Source organism: Ceratina calcarata, unplaced genomic scaffold (genome assembly GCF_001652005.2).
Source record: "Ceratina calcarata isolate Rehan_Ccalc_2016 unplaced genomic scaffold, ASM165200v1 scaffold189, whole genome shotgun sequence".
In the NCBI taxonomy this organism is placed as follows: domain Eukaryota; kingdom Metazoa; phylum Arthropoda; class Insecta; order Hymenoptera; family Apidae; genus Ceratina; species Ceratina calcarata.
Window position 1 is genome coordinate 161215 of NW_017140401.1, and position 20705 is coordinate 181919.

General features: G+C 38.0%; 1 protein-coding gene across 1 annotated transcript in view; it reads right to left on the reverse strand.

Annotated features, from left to right (window-relative positions):
* Positions 1–361: 361 nt before the first annotated feature.
* The window catches only part of LOC108621945 (transmembrane and TPR repeat-containing protein 1), a 258139-nt gene continuing 237795 nt past the window's right edge, over positions 362–20705 (reverse strand). The window contains exons 11-15 of the mRNA XM_018019556.2: positions 17476–17616; positions 15768–15967; positions 15054–15189; positions 5180–5309; positions 362–4147 (exon numbers count right to left, since the gene is read on the reverse strand). Of these exons, the coding sequence (XP_017875045.1) occupies positions 3962–4147; positions 5180–5309; positions 15054–15189; positions 15768–15967; positions 17476–17616 (793 nt within the window). The 3' untranslated portion in view covers positions 362–3961. The remainder of the gene's footprint in view (positions 4148–5179; positions 5310–15053; positions 15190–15767; positions 15968–17475; positions 17617–20705) is intronic.

Genomic DNA, 20705 nt, shown 5'->3' on the forward strand with positions numbered 1-20705 from the left:
TAAAAATAGTATGATTGATGAAGTAGAAAGAGTAGGTGTAGAAAAGAACGTGAAATAGTAAAATAAGGACTGCCAAACAATTGTGGTGTTTCCCTGATAAAGTTTATCCAACACGTTCGATAATTCCGTCTCTTGGGACGCGTTTGTTCGGCCCATTCAGGACGAAAGCGATCCACAAATTCGTCCCGTGCCATGATCGGCAAAACCGCAATTTTGACCGAGCAGCCGTAATTAAACGCGCTAAAACTGGGTAATTGATGTGGTACGTATAGGAACGTCGGAGGGAGAGACATATCGGGTCGGAAATATGTATTGGCGTCGGTGTCCAGATATCGGAACATAAATCGAACGAAATACCCGGTACATGTATATAAACATACACTTTATTATGATAATTTATAATTGCATTCGTATTCACATTGAATATGCGCGATAACGTATTGTACAAACTGGTCTATGGAGTAATAACCTAGACTAATTAAGTTTTGCTGCTAATAATATACGCGGCCCACGTACGGACCGATCCCGCCTCGACCCAGCCAGTGCTTTCATCTACCCCAATAAATAAGAATATCGTCTTCCCATTGGTTTATCTTTTCCTTTACCTCGTTTCAGTCGTTGGCCGTTGAATCGACGCGAAATCGGGCCCCGTCGCATCATCGAGTTCCAACGACTCTTTTTTATCAGAAAGTTTGTAAAAGAAAGTAACGCGACAAGTGAAAATTGTTTTGAACTCCGTTAGGAACTGAAGCTCGAGCCGTTTTATTCTCATTTTCTGACGTACATAGTTTGTTGCAAAATCTCATGCATAGCGAAAGTAATTTTCTTTCACGTAAGCTTTCTTTCTCTGATGATTAAAAGGGAACGACAAATGATATACTTATTGCACGCAACTGATAAAGTTGAATAAACGAAGCCGTAGTTTGGTTTCTTAATTGTGTTGTACTGTACACAGTAAGCGATGAACAATCTTGTCTGTTCGTCTTATTTGCTGAGCAATTATTGTTAACAATTTCGGTACCGTTCAGGTATTAAAGCATAGCTATATAAATACTTCTCCGTTACCTATTCGTTACGATAATAAAATAACGTTTACATCGTCGTCTCAAGGAATTATGCTGGATCCTTAAATTACATCGATTCCTCACGTCGTATCAGCTTCGTCGAGCCGTCAAATCGTAACCGATTTGTGCGCAAGGTTTTACACGCTCAACTTCTTTCTTGGGAGATTCAAGCAACGATAGTTTCACATTAATCTCGTCGCGTGCACCTCAAGTGTTGCGTGCGTACAGGTGTACAAAATATGATTAGTAAATCATTCAATTTAATGTGTTATCAAATGTGAAGGACAAAACAGTTTTCAATTATTATTGGACACCAAGGGATCTTGTCTTTACTGTTTCATTCACAGTCTGTATCTTATATGATAGCCTTGTATATCTTCTTGTGAAACATGTAACAGTTATATGTCATATACACTTTCTCTATATTCGATCGATCTTAAGTGTTGACAAGCTTCAATTGATAATTTTTAATCGCAATTTCCTTGGAAGGAGAAGAAGTCACGCAACACCCAGCACACGATTCAATATTGAAGCATCGTTGACGGCGGCGCGTTTAAAAAAATATTTCATCTCGACCTTTAGCGACTAGCCAAGCGCTACCACTCTCGTTACCCAAGATGGCAACGAATTCGGTAACTTAGAAGCTAAGGTAAATTGCTGCTTGGCCAACGACAGTCTCCACTATCTCGTCACCAACGTGCTTCGATTTGAAAATTTTTCGACGGATGAATCGGGGAAAGGGTGGCATATAAGGGGGGAGGATCGCACGAGAAGAGATAGAACGTATACACGAACCGACACAAGCCTTACCAAACAGAGATTCACGTCACGTCTATACATCTTGACATCTGCGAATCTTATTTCGAGTTCCCATTGCATACCCATTCTCTCTCTCTCTTTCTTTCTCTTCAGAAACTCTCAAGTCTGATCCATTCTCGATAATCACGCGCGTGCAATTCATCCGAGTTATACTTAATCTCAAACGTACATACAATATTATAGAGAATTGTTCAAAAAGCATCGCCGAATGTTTCGATGTTTCTTTTCCTTTTCTTTTTATTAGTGTACAGCGTATATACATTGGTCTTCCATTAAGTTTTGGCAACGTTTCCCACAAACGCGTTCGTTTAAAGCGATTTACCTTAACTGGCAAGCACGTAAAGAAAAAATACGGATAGAGAAAATAATCATGTGTATCCTGTGACCGTTTTTTATTTTCAATTAAGAAGAATTACAGGTCTGTCATAATCGAATTGTTTTAATTGATATCCGTTTGGTTTTAATAAACCAAGAGGCTAATGTCTTCTTTTCTTAGTTTCCTCTCCATTTTCAGTTTGACAATTTTTCCGGCCTAATATAGGTTCGAAAATATCTATTCTAAATTCAAAATATTTCTGTTTTCTAATATTTTCTGATGCCATTATTAGTTTATCGACAGAACACATATCTTGAAAAATTTTTCATAAAATTGCTTGGCATATCGACCATAGATATTAATAAATACCAATACCAAATAACAAATAACCATGTACCAAACAAAAGTTCTTTGATTTTTTCAGCAGTATTTTTATACAAAACGAAATACAATATAAGAGCCGATCGGAAATCGTACTTCATCGAACGGTTTGAAACGTTGCCGAAAAAAGCTCATCGAAGAATGACGATACATCATTATTATTATTATTCTCCTTCGTCGTTCCATCCGTCATCGTCTTAAATACTCAATTGTTTTAAAAAAGCCATATCGAACGGCGAACGCCATATTACGTGTTAAATATTGGCACCGTGTAGTTACAGTAACGTGCGGAATACTACGTGTCCGGCGTAATTGGAGACAAAAACACGCACAGAATGATCCGAGGAAAATTCCTTTATACAGAGATCCTTACATTTTTGTTTCTGGTAAACACTCGTGAAAGTCCTGATCGAAATTCGTGTGTGAAAAATAATATCAACTCAGGTCTATGTATTCGATAGTATTTACACATTCCACACTGGCCAAAACGGAGGCCAAGCTTTTTCCATCTCGTAGGAATGCGCGGAATGGCAAAAGAATATTCTTCGAAACTGTTGTCGTCGAACATGATGCGAGAGAAATGTGATTTATGTAATTTTCACGGTTTAAAAATCCCCACGTTTTTTCTCATTTCCTAGCATCCAGAAAGTTATACACAGGATGAATCAACAAAAAACATTCGTATGAATACACGAATTATTTCATTGTATCAAACAATTTCTTAAATGAATTTCCTACTTCATGAATCTTATTAACTGAATCCATTCTAATATTTCAATAAATTAAAATTCATTTAAGTGACACTCTAGAATAAAATTAATAAATATTACGTTATTCTTAATGACATTTCTTATTGACTCCCCCAGTATGCATGTGAATTACTTTTTTAGGAAGAAATTGTTAATTGATATATTCGATTCGTATTTTTGAATAGTTTCTTTCCAACAACTTTCCATATCGATGGTGCACGAAAATTATATTGAAAAAAGTCGGAGCATCGCAAGAATTTTCATCTCTCGGAGAACGTCGAAAGCACACCCGACAAATTGCAACAACAAATTTATACTTGATTTGAGATACCCCGACGCTATCGATAGTAGGTTTATTGTGTTCGTCAAGTATTAGCCAGGCAGCCTACGTACAGCTTCTCGCTTTTAAAAATTGAACTCGCGTTCCTAGTGTTGTTAGATCGCGTCATCGAATACGTATGCCAGAGGACTCGTTCTGGCTCTGTTCCATGACGAAAATCTTATCACGCAAAACAATACTCTCGACCCATATTTTTTCATTCGGAGCCCGTTTCGAGAGGCTCAGCTTGTTCGCGAGGGAACCGAGTGGTTCGATGAGAGAAATAGTGGTTCTAGTCGAGCTACCGACCTGGCTAGAGTGTCTCGAGGAGATTCTGTACGAGCAACGCGGGCGCGGTCACGCGCGCCTTTCCCTTTCTGGATTGCCTACAGGTACGTACGTTGCAACGCGGTGCCCGTTCCAGCTGTTCCGACTTGTTGCTGTCCTGTTCGAGTTGTACCGACACGCTGGCGACACGAGGCGTCGAACAACCACCCTCCTGCAACAGACAATTAGACGCGTTTCACCCAGAGACTTGACATGCTTACCAGAGCACCGCGTCTATATGCCATACGCCCTTAGGTCACGATTACAACTAAGATTATCTGGAGAGGTGCATCTCCACAGATCATATCTACATTAACATTATTGCATTGATGATAACATATTTAATACCATAAATAGACATGTGAATAGAATAAGTTTACTTTGTGATGAAAGAGATATGAAAAATGTTTATGTAGAAAACAAACAATACTGTAAGAAACAAATTGATTTTATACCCAATTGTAAAAGGAACCAGCAAAGAGAAGTAGAATTGTAGTTATTCTCGAACGAATCGACAAAAAATTTCCATACAAAAAATAACTAAAATGAAATAAAGTAGAGGCTCATCGAAAGTGCGCAAGTTTCCTCGAGTTAAATCGTTAACGACTGGAACGAATTGCGCCGAGGGTACGGGAGAGCGGGGGTGGCCGTAAAAGAGAACGAAACGGGATAGAAGACAGGAGGCAAAGTCGAATCTATTTAATTAGAATTATATGGCGATACGGCGTGACCGTAGAATCTCAATTAATCTCCGGTGAGAGTTTAAGAGGCCACCGAAACGGAAGCTTGGTGTTCCGGTTCACGGTATACGGCCTTCGTCACCGACTAATTCGTCTAATTACTTTTATCGCCGCCCACTCAAAGGTGAAATGAAGCGGACGCCGATGAAAAACTGAAATGCTAAGAAACGTGGATCAAAGAATTCCCAAAACTTGATGTATGTATTATTAATATCGTAATCTTCTAATCGTCTCCAACCGCAACGATTGAAATTTCTTATTATAGGAAGTCTTGATTCAGTAATCGTTAATATTCTGAGAGTGCGCGATTAATTATACATAATTATTTCACAGTAATGATCGTGTCTCTTGTTCATAATTTAAACCTCTTTATAACTTAACCCTATTATGAACGAGAAATAATTCAAAAGTATCCAAATAGGGTGACAACAATTTTATATCATAAAAATGTATGCGTTGCTTACCGATAAGCAGATATTGCCTTGATGTTGATGCGCCCGACGACGAGATTCACTTTGCAGCTGCCACGCGCGTATATAAAGATCGCCACGATATATGAGGCCGCCCCGCTTCGCTCGTAACATCAGGTGCCATCTGAAACGTAAATACGCGAAACATATTTCAACCTGCTCCGAACGCGATCAAAATGATCTCTACGCGAGCTACAATAAACATTTGTTCCGGCACATTATTCGCGAGAGCGTACAATTTTTCATTCGCTTTCGTTCGCGAACCATTATTCACAGTGATAAAATAGTATAATGCAACATGACTTTTGGTAATGAAAAATATTCCGATTGATATTTATTCATTTATATTATTATGATATGGTTTCACATTAACAGCAATAAAAAAAATATACAAAAGAATTTTCTTGTTTACCTAACTTATTAGTATTTATTATATCTCATATTTTGTCCACTCATGTTTTTATTAATTTTTCTTTTTATTCATTTTATTATTTAAATTCATTAATCGGCTGGTAAACTTTCTAATATAACGTCAGTCACATAAACTTTATCCAGGAGAACGCGTGAACAACATTTACTGCATTTTTAACATAAAAGACAAGATGTTTTGTGGACAAGAAACAATATTGATACCCGATAATAAGAAAGAATACACGTTTAAGATGTCGCGAAACAGATTGCAAAAATATCGCAAGTCAAGCTCGCATCCAAGGTGATGGAGTTTCTAGTTCAGCGGCGAAACCAGCAAGGGAAACAGAAAGAGAAAGAGAGAGAGAGAGAGAGAGAGAGAGAGAGAGAAAGCAAACTGTTCACACCCTCGCGATAAAATAAATTCGTAAATGACACATCCTTTTCACGCGTCACTTCCGCGCGCGCCAGTTCATTCTCCTCCCGGGTACTTTTTTCGCGGCCGAGCGGCGTGTTTACGAGGCGGAAAAGAGGGTTGAATATCAAGAGTCAATAGCCGAGTTCCATGGAGAAGCCGCGCGCGCGCATGATCCTTTATCGTGTCACATACTTCGCTCGCAACATTAACCCGGAAAACGCCTGATACATTTTCTCTTCCCGACGACAACGAACGTATACCTCCTGCGTTAGGCCACGCCGGAAAGATTGTTTAAATTTAAACTCTAGATTCCCTGTTGCATTCTCAAGATCTAATACCCACATAAACTATGTGCGCATCTTCCAACAGGATCTTTTATCAGATTCTACGTGTACGTGTCAAATAAATGTGTTCTTCCAGAAGAAATTATTCTGTCATCAACGTAACACTGTCTACTGATTCTGTTCACCTTTGCTGCTTTTTCTTAGGTACATAAAAGCATTTGATTTCAAACAGAATGAATTTTACTTAGGTACATATATAGTTCATCATCATCATGTATTTGTATAACATAGAGAGACTTTTATCAATATCATATAAAGAGAAATCAATACCACTATAATTAATTATTCGCCGATTCCATTAATTGATGGTTCAAATTAATTGTATAAGCTTATTGAATTCCTATATTTCAACAAATTCCAATTAACACGTGCAAAATATTTTAATATGATTAGCCTACTTTACACGTTAATTCTTATTGACTTATCCTAGTATTATTCATTCATTAATAAGTCCTTCAAAATGTCTCTGAATATACAATAGTCATTTGGGAGTCAAAGAGAAAGATTAGAAAATTCCTCGGGCTTTGAGGAAAACTTTCCGAAACGCCTTTGCTCAACGATTTCCGGGGAATATTTATGCACGAGTTTCCGTAAAGGTAGCAGGCAACGATAATTTCCATCGGCCTTGCAATTTTCCTTCAGGACACGGCGTTCCTCGTTCCACCTTCATTGTTCGCGCCACTTCCTAAGGAAATAAAAGGCAGCCCGCGTTCCATCTTTGCTCGTTCTATTCTTTTCCAGCTACCTCCTCTAGCCTCCTCGACCGCCTTTTGCACGTCGTTACCAGCTAACTGTTCATTACTAACTATCCTCCTCGGTTAATTCATCCCACGCGAGAGAACGCTTGTCCACCTCGAATGCGAAATACCTAACTACATATTACCTGTTCTTTGATTAGTCCCCTCTCCCTCTGATGAATTTCAGGAAATCGAATGAAATGTATTTATCTGTTATGATTTGTTTTATCGTAATATAGTCAATTTCAATGTTTGGTAAACGATGTATTTTACTCTTAATTATTGAACAATTGTGGTAAAATGTGTTGTGTATACGATATGTTTAATTCCTTTAATTTAATTTTGTTTAATGTTGCGAAGCTACGTTAATTTCTAGTTAGATAATCCATATTATAATTAAAAAATCGCTTGTTGTATTACAGATTACGCTGCGAAGAGGATTAAAGCAACAAATACTGAAACTAATAAGAGCAAATGAGACTTAAAATTCGTGCTCGGTACAAAATCGCTTTTTCGTTTCTCGGATAAAACTACTTCTTCCATTTGCTCAACAATGAACAATTGTTCTTGGTTATTCAATTAGAATAAATCCGGGATAGCGGACCGCGCACACCGGAAACAATTTCCACGGAAAGAATCGCGCGATGCCTCTGCAGTGCAACAGCTTGCCACCGTAATTCACGCTAATCTACCATCCGTACAATTTCCACGCTAACGAGAAACCGAATTGTACCGCAGCGACCGACGTTCCTTTTTCATAATAATGTGTGCAATTTACTCGGTCCACCTTGGACGCGTCTCCTTTCTCAGCCGGGAATGAAGCTTTCGAAACGGCAATTAAGTTCGTCCCATCACTCGCGCTAAAACATTGACGCGAAATAAATTTCGCTCAGGGACGGTTACGGCTGGTAACGCGTGGGCGAGCCTCTCTCTCCCCACCCCCATTCTCCTCGTTGTACGATATCGACCATTTGCCGGGGCATCGATAGACCGGATGAAACACGATGCTCTATGAATTATAAAATCGCCATTTACTGCGGGCTAGATAAAGCCCGTGGCGCGACAAAGCAAACGATATGATGACAGAGAAGGGAGCAGTGAGAGAGGAAGAGAAAAATTTCACCAGGGAAAGCAGCGAATGGAAGAGAAGAAAAATGAAGGTAAGCTCGAATGTTCAAATAATATCGCGCATAAGACGAAAATTATGATATTAGAGAGAAACTGTATAGCAAGTTAGTATTTCTAACTTATTTTCTAAGTTATGATGGCAAACGGGCTCACAAGTAGTGTCTGTCGATCATTGTACAGACAGTAAAATAACAGAAGGAATCAGATAGAAAACGATTCATAACACAAATAAAATCTCATCATCAAATAAGTGTTTACATGATCATACTGTATATGCATTGAAACCTAATTAATCGATTGGGATTTCGGTTAGGGATCAGGAACGAGTCTCCAAATCAAGGAGGAGTCGATGTGAAGTGTCGATATGAAACTAAATCTAATTTCCTTCACGATCGAATTGACTCTGATCAACATAAGTTTCACGTACTCTACGCGTGTTAATAGGAACGCAACGTTACTGCGAACTGAAATGTGTTTCAGTAAATCAAACTTACATTATTCTTTTCACTCGGTACTAGCGGTTGCATTGGAGTATCTTTGAATCTGAAGCTCCTTCCACGCATTTCCACACATACTCTAATTTGGATTCTACAATCTTTGTTCCCGCTTCCGCGGAAGAGACGGAACTCGGCAATCGATCTCCGGTCGATGTCGAACTCGCCGGTAATTAGCGTGGTAGGAATGGCACGCACTTGCGCTATCTCTTAATTTCCTTCCAGAACCTCTGATACACACACACTCTCAATCTCCTATATAACGTACCTTTGTACAGTTACAGCATTTAGGAATGGAAGTCCACAGTATTATGAATTACGTCAAATTTAATTGAATAATTAATTAATTCCCTTGAATCGAATTAATTTTTCTATTTTATGCATAAAAAGTTTCACTAAACATTTTGAAGCAGAATTCACAGTGAAAGAAATTTTTGAAAAGCACTGTCTTCCCTGCATTTTCAGAAGAAAGTGCAGGGGTAAATAAATTTTCGGAAAATATCTGGTCGCGCGAACAGGTGCGCGCACGATTCTAGGCTTGACGGGATGAAAATACAGAAACGGAGGTAACGTCAGTAAATTCCCGATTTATCAGCGCCGACGAGCGCTTAACGCAACGGTGACGACGTTATCGTCGCCTATAGAATCGTCCCCTGACGCGGTAGCTATTCTCGAAATTTATGTGTTCGAAAAAGCTGGGACACGGTTCATGTTGCTGCGATTCTTTATGCAGCCTTCAACCGATATCTCCGTGTCACCGATTTTTATCATTCATTTATAGCCAGACTATACACGTATGAATCTGATTGATAACGGCAATGATATGTATTTATGATTAAATTATGAAACGATTCATCATTTTATTGTATAACTATTTGTAGAATTCGACTTATTATAGAATTTATAAATTTTAGTTTACACAGAGTATAATTCTGAATGATGTACAAAATGCACGTCACATTCTATCATCAAGTTCCAGATACATTTCCGCTATAATAAAAATTTAATTATTCTTCACATTTATTTTCGAAATTCTTTTATTGGTGAAGTTCTAGTATATGGTATTGTTTGCGACTGGCCATTTCCACTAGAGAAAGATATCTGGCAACGCAGTGCGCGTTTATCAGATTTTTGGAAAATAACCGAAAGCGATGCGAACCGTAATAATGCTCAATAATTTTCCACGCGAGGCAGCGGCTGGCAAAATGCATTCGCGTGCACGCGAACGGAGATAATACGGCGAGCGTATTTTTGGTCAGTACGCGTAACGCGTAATTTTGTTTTCTTATAATGTATTAACTTGGCATTAAAACGTTTTTGGGATTGAAAGCGAATGCTTATGACCGCACATTTATATAAACGCCCTCATCATGCAGAATGATGCTTTCGAGTGACAAGTTTATTATTATATTGCAAACCAATCTTTAGAAATTTTATTTCCATTTTATACTTTGATTTTAATACAAAATGTACTGCATATGCATTTACAGCACATTTTTTCATATTAAGAAATTAGATCTAACAGTAGAAGATAATCCTGTCGAACCAAAATCAGATTATTGTTAATACCTTTTATAATCAATAAGAATTAATAAAATAATTAGAATGTATTCATCGTCAAAAACAGAAAAAGGTTCGTTATTTTATATGTATCACTTTTTTAAAATAATATACAGGGAAACAAAATAAGCAATAACGGTCTGAATCTCAAACAGGGGCACTACGCTTGAAGCGTAAATGGAATCTGGAACCAATCGACGAAAAGTATTTGCGATTTATGAGAAATTAATCTGACGTTCGTGCAGCACCTGCCACGTTTAAGCCAATAGAATACGCGCGAAATAAATATATCGTAAAAATTTATTTCGGCAGTGTACGAGCTCTGCAATATTCTGTTTCACTTGCCCCATAAAATCTGTAGTGCGAACTCGTATATACGCCCCAGAAAATGTATAGTTGGTACACCTAAAAATGTTCCATTCTGTTCACTCGTTTTATTTCAATTTTCACCTGTGCTCATTTCACTAAAAACAATGAATAAACTATGAATTTTTACACACTTATAAAAAATATACGTGTCTTAAAACATTACGTAAAATTAAGAATTCCTAGAGACAGACTACACCTTTTTAATTATGCTCACACAAATCCTGTTTTGCATACAAATCTGTAGTCTAACAATTGAGAAAGATTTATTATAATTTTTGAAAAGAAAGTCCTACTTTGATTATTTTCTCAGAGATCATTGCATTCAATTTACTGGCGATGATTTGCGCTATGTACAGTACAACGAGGCGACGAGGAAGCTCATGGTTAAACGTTGGCCAGTCCCGCAATTCTTCACTGAATAATTCATGCTCGTGAATAATTCATAAGCCGATTCTAGCCAAGGGATGAACAATGAAACGATCGAAAATGCAGTGTAAGATTTGACAAATTTATCGCTTTATGGTTTATTTACAAGTCTTCCTACAACGGTCGCTAGGTGCTCAATCCACTTATGCCGGTATAATCTATTCGAAACTGTATTAGTTCTACAATATATTAGTCTAAACAGGGTTTTAAATTTTTATAACTTTTTTGCATACATTGCAATTAACGTCTTAGTATAATTAATATTACACTACGGTATAAATATCTGCAAATACATTGTATATTGTATTTTAATAGAAGGTAATTAATCAGGAATAAACCCAGGAGTCTACCACCGCTGTAGCTAATACATTTACCAGAAAATTGAGCAAACCAACCGAGTTTCATGAACGACAATAATGTTCATGGCTTATATGTGTTATGGATAACACGAATGTTGAATACTCAACTCCCAGAACGCATCGCGTAGCTTTGAGAGCGGGCGGCGAACAATAAACTCATTTCCAAAAATAATATACAGGGAAACAAAATAAGCAATAACGGTCTGAATCTCAAACAGGGGCACTACGCTTGAAGCGTAAATGGAATCTGGAACCAATCGACGAAAAGTATTTGCGATTTATGAGAAATTAATCTGACGTTCGTGCAGCACCTGCCACGTTTAAGCCAATAGAATACGCGCGAAATAAATATATCGTAAAAATTTATTTCGGCAGTGTACGAGCTCTGCAATATTCTGTTTCACTTGCCCCATAAAATCTGTAGTGCGAACTCGTATATACGCCCCAGAAAATGTATAGTTGGTACACCTAAAAATGTTCCATTCTGTTCACTCGTTTTATTTCAATTTTCACCTGTGCTCATTTCACTAAAAACAATGAATAAACTATGAATTTTTACACACTTATAAAAAATATACGTGTCTTAAAACATTACGTAAAATTAAGAATTCCTAGAGACAGACTACACCTTTTTAATTATGCTCACACAAATCCTGTTTCGCATACAAATCTGTAGTCTAACAATTGAGAAAGATTTATTATAATTTTTGAAAAGAGAGTCCTACTTTGATTATTTTCTCAGAGATCATTGCATTCAATTTACTGGCGATGATTTGCGCTATGTACAGTACAACGAGGCGACGAGGAAGCTCATGGTTAAACGTTGGCCAGTCCCGCAATTCTTCACTGAATAATTCATGCTCGTGAATAATTCATAAGCCGATTCTAGCCAAGGGATGAACAATGAAACGATCGAAAATGCAGTGTAAGATTTGACAAATTTATCGCTTTATGGTTTATTTACAAGTCTTCCTACAACGGTCGCTAGGTGCTCAATCCACTTATGCCGGTATAATCTATTCGAAACTGTATTAGTTCTACAATATATTAGTCTAAACAGGGTTTTAAATTTTTATAACTTTTTTGCATACATTGCAATTAACGTCTTAGTATAATTAATATTACACTACGGTATAAATATCTGCAAATACATTGTATATTGTATTTTAATAGAAGGTAATTAATCAGGAATAAACCCAGGAGTCTACCACCGCTGTAGCTAATACATTTACCAGAAAATTGAGCAAACCAACCGAGTTTCATGAACGACAATAATGTTCATGGCTTATATGTGTTATGGATAACACGAATGTTGAATACTCAACTCCCAGAACGCATCGCGTAGCTTTGAGAGCGGGCGGCGAACAATAAACTCATTTCCGCGATCCTCTAATCAAGAGGGCAACCTTTAATCACTTTGGGTCGCGTATCCGGAATTTCCGAGCGTCACTCTATTACTAATGCTCGTGTTCCGATTCGATGAAAATGTCGTGATGTTAGCGAAACGTCGTGTCACGACCGTGTCCGCAACAGAGTTTCGCTCGCGGCTACCATTAAGCTCGGGCAGACGAGAAAAAAGAACAGCTCGCGTAACGAACCTTGAACCATCAACCGGTCGCTCCCTCTAATATAGATTTCCACTGGCAGGGAAACAAAGAGCCGGGGCTGTTCTAATTACTCCGTCTCTTGTGTCTGTTGTATACTCTGACTCAAAAATTTATGGCACGAATGACACTATTATTAACTCGTTAAATGATTTGAATTTTTTGTGAAAAAATGAATTTTTCTGTACAATTTTGGTTTGATGTAATGTTTTATAAGTAAATTTAATAAGTATTATAATAAATACATATATATATAAATAAGTATTAAAAGAATAAGTAGTAAAAATTTAATAAATATTATAATAAAAAAAATATAAAATATAAATTTAATGAATAAGACATTTTAAATATGCGGGTATACTTGTGAGGTACAGTTTTTAATACGGAACGATTCTAATACATTTGTAGTTGTTTATGACGTTTGATGGATGGCGAAAATTGTATTTGTACATAAAACTCACGCGTCCTGGGCACATTCGTCAAACGATGGATATCGAAGGAATTGACAAGACTACGTACTATATAGGATTCTGTGGTTTTTTGTGGTCATCGCTATTGCTTTCAACGTTGTTTCTTTAAAATTTGACCCTTTGCTCAATCGACCTGTGTTTGGTCCAGCTGACTACGTCTACATCACCCTGCAGTTTTAAATTTGGAAAAACACTCTAACTCTAACGGATAGCTCCTATTGTAATATGTATATTCTTGCCATAAAATATAACTCACTTGGTAATAATGTTTATACATATAATTCTGTTTAACTGGCACGTTGTCTGATTTGTTGACAAAATATTATTGTTCTCTTGACTTGAAAAATAAAATAATTTATATATATAAAGTAATGCAGTAAAATATCGGAGAATCTCTCAGCTTCGAAGAAAGAATTAATTTCAGTGCGCATCAGGCGCGTCCTACAAAAACAGCGTAAATCGTTACTGGTTTTACCATGGTTGTTTTATAGTCGACATCTGCGACGCGAGTATGCGACAGGATTACAGAGCGCGAGCGACGAGAAGAAAAGAGGGACTGGAGTGAGAACAACGGTCATCCAACTACTTCTATAATCCATTCTAAAACGAGTAATTTTAAGGATTCTATATCTTGGACATGTGAATACGTGAAAAATTCTGGGAACGAAATTTGACTACTAGGAAGCTTTTACATTTAAAAAAATCCAACAATTTGAGCATTTATAAATTTGATACGTTAGAGGTTTGAAATATAAAATGGATAATATAAGACAAAATGTTCTTGATTGACAACTTCGAAGTTTGAAAATTTGTGGACTTTCAAGATTGAAATTAAAAATTAAAAATAGGTAGCAAAAGAAAAAGGGCATTTTAAATTTTAAAACACGGTTACATACGTTTGCGAGATTAGGGGGTTGGAACGTGTGGCAAACGACCTGATTGCCATCGAGGGATGAAAGTTTTGCGTCACCCCGAGAGTCGAAGTTGGCTAAGCTGTTCGGAGGATTCGTTTGCTCGCCAGCAAGTGGCCACGCCACGGCGCATCGCTCCGCAGCATTTTTCACTGGAACCGAAGCAGTTCCTCTAGCCAGAGTTTTCGTTTACTTCTGCTAATTTACTTCGGGGGAGGAACGATCAGCGCGCTGCTAAATGTTCTTTTAATATATCTTTCAGCCCGTAAACTTGTAATGCTTTCATAACCACAGGAATGTGTTCCTTAAAAGTTTGTAGTCAGTGATTAAGTTCCGGAACTTTGTCATTTATTATTAGAAACTCTGATTGCATTTTTTAATCGTCACAACCATTATTACACTGCCAATTTATTTTACCGTCACTCATGAAAATAAGCAAATCGCTTATTACTTACCTGTTGTCACTGATTCCTTAGCATTATTGCAAAATCCTTATTTGATATTTTAATCGTCAAACAGAAGCTCTAGCGAACTTTCTAATCCTAGCACGGTTGAGCTCTCGCGAATAACACAGACAAAATGGCAGTGACGTGTCACACGCGCGAAACTTCATTGGAAAGCGTTAATCTCGTTCACTCACCTGGTGATAAGTTGGTGCACCCTTGGCCACTGACCTCGCGACCTTAGTATCCTAACAGTTCCCAGAAGTGATGATCTATGCAACGGCGAGACTTCCATTGCTTTGAGATAGTACTTGAGGGAGGGGAGCCATTTGCCTGAAGAGAGGAACGACGATTTCAGCCGTGAGCGCGAAGCCGTTACGCAGCCAGAGTTTCGATGTTGTTTCGCTACTTTAAACTACTTCAACCCCTGCTTCGAACCGTCGTCGCGACGGGAACACAGCTCCTCTAGCCATTTTTTCACGTAAACTAACAGCAGGAGCGAATGCATTTCTTACACTTCCCTCTATCCTTTTCCGTATACAATTATTCGAAAAAAGACGTAGAAGGTTGCAAACTAACCAATTACAATATATTTGTTCCGCTTTTTTCCTTAGATACATTTTCGTGATATAGATTAACGTTATAAACATTTGTTTGATCATTTAAACATTGGAATATCTATTCAGCTCTTGATATTACGAATTGTTTTACATATTACAAGCGGCATTTATGATTTCTGCATATTCAATTTCCTTATAATTGCAGTCTAATGGTAATTCGTTATTGAGAAAGAATCGTTATTTTAGTATCACGTAAAAACGTATCGTCAACCCAGTAATGAATCTTACATACGTCGATCCTAACACCACCTACAATGCTTAAACTATACTGTAACTTTGGTGTCCACTTACCATTTTGGTACAACCACGACGCGTATTCTGCCAAGTGGTCCGGACTTCTGGGTTGCAATTTGACCACGTGTCGCAGAAGAGCACCAGCCATCGGCCCCGTGGTTATTCTCGCCAGAACCAAGTAGGCCGGCGTGTACGCCGGGTCCAAGGACACGCATTTTTGCAGCATCTGTATGCACTCCTCGGTTCGGTTTGTCTTCCTGAACAAACGGAATCGAGTGACACCGCGTTAGTTAGTCTCATGGAATATGCAGTATGTAATGAATAGGCGATGCGACGGGAGTGCCAACAGAGTTGGAGGAGTACATGATTCGATGAGTGGAGAGCATGGATTTTCTAGTAGAAATATTTTAAAGATGTATGGGGATTAATATTATATGTATAGTTTCATATCAGATGGAATATCATTCTGCGACAGACTTGTTTAATCTGATTAACTGTTGAATCGACCTTTGCCAAGATTCTTCATTTTGCATTCTATACATTTTATAATACTGCTATAAATTGCTTAATGTACGCTAAAATGTGTACGTATATCATTTATGCGGCTGGCGAATAATACAGAACATCATTTCATAAAATGTATCTCGTAAAAAGGCATTTTATAACTGCTTCCGATGGTCGACTCGTTCTCCTCGATTTCACGAGAATTGCGAGAAGCTGAAAAATGTATGACTATCGTTTTTCCTATCATATCCGACGAATGATGGAGCGTGAAGCAGGAGTACGTGGGCGGATTATGGTACGTAGGTATATGCAACGCGTACGCACGAACATGGCTAGCCATCAATTAAACTTTAATTTATCAAGCATGAGGCGCTAATTAAACTTTAATTTTGACCGTGCTGCCAGAATTACCTTGCCACGGTAAATTTATCGCGGGACATGCACTTCGGTCTACCTCGATATGCCATTAATAACATAGAGACCAGGAGCCGGATTCGGGATTCTTTGTAGGTAACGCTTGTTTATTCCACGCGATGGAAGACTCCATTAGACCCCGGGGCATTCGTCCATGACGGGAATTATCTTTGATTTCGACTGGCTGGCTTCCCGGCCCGGCCTGGACTCGTTTATTTTTCACGCGAATGAATGAGTTACTTTTGCACTGAGAGAGCCCGCCATGGCGGCATGTACGCCGAGGGAATAATCTTCGTGAATGATGAATGTTTTCATGTAAAAGAATACTCTGCTTTAAATTATCCTCGATTTCTTATGATTGATGGTAATATTATTGTTATCGTGGTTCTAGAAGTGAAGCGAAGGATGTCTATCTTTGATCTTCATAAATCACGTAATTTTGCCAGCTTATTGTTAAACACATGCAGAATTTTAGTAATACATCATGTAAGACGTTATCTATTATTTAATTGTAACATTTCGCAATATTCCATTTATTCTTTATAATAAGAAATATCTATCTCTATCTTGATTTTCATAAATTGCATCATGTAATGTAAGCACGTACGAAACTCTGTCAAGCCTTGATACAGGAGATGATTTATTACTTGATTATCAAATTATGTAAACACAATCGCTATAACGCTAACCACATAATATTCATCTTGCATATGTCGATTAATATCTCCGACATAAATGATATTTGTTAACGATACACCATTTCTTTGAACATTTCAAGACAATCAGAAAAACAAATGAGATGCGATGAGAAATAATTAATATCTTGCACTATGCATGGCTCACTGACCTGTAGAGCTGACCAAGATTGTAATGAGCGTTCACGTGGCCCGGTTGCGCGTGTATCGCTGCCAAAAAGTGTTGCTCCGCTTGATCGCCCACCGTTAACGTTCCGAGGTTGTTATGCGCGCTGGCGTACGTCGGCCACAACCTGTAATCAAATAAACGCCGCTTATTTACAAAGTGATTAACGATCCGGAGGAACACGCGCCACGTTGCCGCGTATTTAATCGCGAAAGGTAATTCCTCGTTCCCCCTTTCCGCGCACGCGGCACACGTGCCCATGTAATAATTGGCAATCGAGCCGATCGCTCGAATAATTTTCATCAGGCCCTTCGAGTCTTTTCAAGCGCGACATTATGAAAATGTTCAACCACAAAGAAATAACGATGCTGGATATAGTTTCGTTTTTTATATGAAATTTGCACTATTCTCTCGATAGATAGACGAATCTCGGGACCTAATAAAGTATGTATACATGTAGCTAAAGAGTTATTTATGTATTGTGAATTCAAGTAAGTTTAATTACGACGACATGTAACAAATTTAATTGACGTCAATAGAAAATAACGACAGATCTATATTATAATTGTTCGCATTTCTCGTTTACGTAGATGTTCGAAAAATCTTCGGTACGCAATAATATTGGATCTAAAATATTCATTAGCACTGCATTATATTCCGACGTAAGCTACGCGCCGTTTGACCAGATAATTTGTGAAGTGTTGGAGCAATGTTTTCGAGCCGAAGCACGGGTTGGTTAATTAACGCGGCCGTTGCAGCAGCCCGTGATGCGGTGAAGGCACGGATCGCTAACGAGCCGCAGCCATTGGCCGCGCTCGGTAAGAGGTCGCGCCCGGTGAGAGTTTTCCGGTTCTCCCAACGAGATTTTCTCCGCTACAAAAAGGGGAGCTATTGTGCGTGCACTACGTGCCGTGAAAATATACTCCTGCATCGCTACAGTCGAATAAATGAACCTTTGTCAAAACTGAATTAGCAAATTTCTTTGTACGAAATGGATCCCTTTCTACACAAGATTGCATTTCGCATGTTTACTTTTAATCAGTCCTTATTGCAGTGCTGAACAAATTCTTTGTATTTCTCATATCCATATCTTTTTTACAAAAATTTTTATACATATGCAGATGCACTTAATGAAGATAAACATTTAAAAGCGTAGTTTTACATCATGGAAATGTTATGATAAAATTGTCTCAACTTCTGACGAGGAACCTGACAGAGATTCTGGGAAGTAGGTCGGGTTAATATCGCGCGAAACTTAAAGACGATACTATATTTTTGAGGAAATGACACACAATTCCAGAGAACTCGATTTCACGGCGAAAGTGACTGTGTCAGAGAGCTGCATCAAACTTTTTCCTTAAGGGTAGAACCTTCTTTGTTTAAACAAAAGGTTGTTCGAGGAATGTCGTTCTTCGTGATTTCTACCTTAATTAGCTCGTAATTGCGCGGAAAGAGAACTTCATCCTATCGTTGAACGTTTTTAACTCGAGTCGAAGGAAGTTTAATTTATTTCCAACTTAAATGGTCTTTTCTCGAACAGAAATTGGAACGTCATTGTAATTATTTCGTTCTATCAAAGTGTCGAACATTTTTAGAATTAATACAGCAATTTCAGTTGAAACATCCACGTACTAAAATTACATTGTACAGTGGCTTAATAAAGTACCGACACACTTTTTAAAATAGAATAACTTTTTTAATATTGAACCAGACAGCATAAGCATTTGTACGATAGATTTAGTTTACTTTATATATAATGAGCAACAGGAATTTTTTATTGGTTATAATCGCGAAGAAAAAAGTGAACGTTATGTGTTTTAACTTTTTGTATTAAAGTTTCTAACAAGAATTTGAAGCCGAACAAACTTTGGAGCCGATTTTCACGAAAACGGAGCTCCAGATGGCAAAATGTTATACCAAAATATTTTCTTCTTTTTTAACATAGAATCATCCCCTGCCCGGTTGTACTACGATTTCCAGCCCACCTTGTATATAAAATGATTGTCGTATGTGATGAATTCCCCTAACCAGGATTTTATATTACTTCTTCTCCTGTCGATCACAATCAGATTATGTGAAAAAAATGAAGAAAAGTTTTCCCCAAAACGAAGGTATCGATTTCCGTCTTTCTAAATCAAATGATTTCATGTTTGTACTACATAAGGATTAGAATGTGAAGTAGATTTAACATCACGAAGCAAACGCAGTTAGGATACCGATGACTGTGAGCACGTTAAGACACTTTTCTGTAACGTGTGTTTCTTCTTAAGTGACATTTGTACAAGCGAATTGATTCTGACCTAACATTAAGAGACGGCTGTGCCCTTGGCAGCGCAATATTCGGTATTAAAGATGACATCACGATTGTAACCATCCTGGAATATTAGGAGGACTGGGTAATGGAACTGTGAAGAAAAGAAAGTCGGGCTCGGTTATTTCGTAGAATCGTTGCTTCGTAATGGCGACGGGGGAGGTTAAGGCGAAGGCTCAATAAGGATGGTCGAAGAAAAATACGGAGATAGGATCGTCGCACGGGTTGCGAGTTACACGCAGCGAAATGAAGAAAGCGGATAAAAGGGACAAGGGACCTGGATGAGGCAAAGAAAATCCGGCGTGAGTGGCTTGGGCGTTGAGAAAGAAAAGTATAATCCGAATCGGTATTCCCTGTTCTGTTCTATCGTGATGCATGTTCACGCTTCGACGACGAATCCATTTTATTCAACGCGTACGTGTACACAATGGATTGTATTTCTTTTACAGTTTTTTTGTTTGCACCAAAATACTTTTTTGACTACCCTTTGCTGTAGCCATCGTTTTAGGCATGTTTATTTTGTTTCGCTCTAGAAAGAGAGAGGGTTTCGTCTATGTTTAAATCGCCAGGAAACGATATTGATTCCAAAGCAAAATATTTCGACTGTAAACAGTTTTTTTGTCCTGTGTTTTTTTTTCAACCCCTCTGGCTGTTCTCCGCATGTACATGTTCGCTGCGTTATGGACTTTTCTCGTTTGGACGCTTTAAAGATTTATCGTTTCGCGGGAATAAAAACAGTACAAGGAGGATTGGAATTTATTAGGATCGCAACCGTGCTTTATCTCGCGCGATTCTTTATATCTCGATGCTTCGTACTTCCATGTTGAATATCTGTATGAAATGTTCGTCGCTTTTCGGATATTAATATCATATTCTGTTTCGTATGCGCACTTGTGTAGTATAAG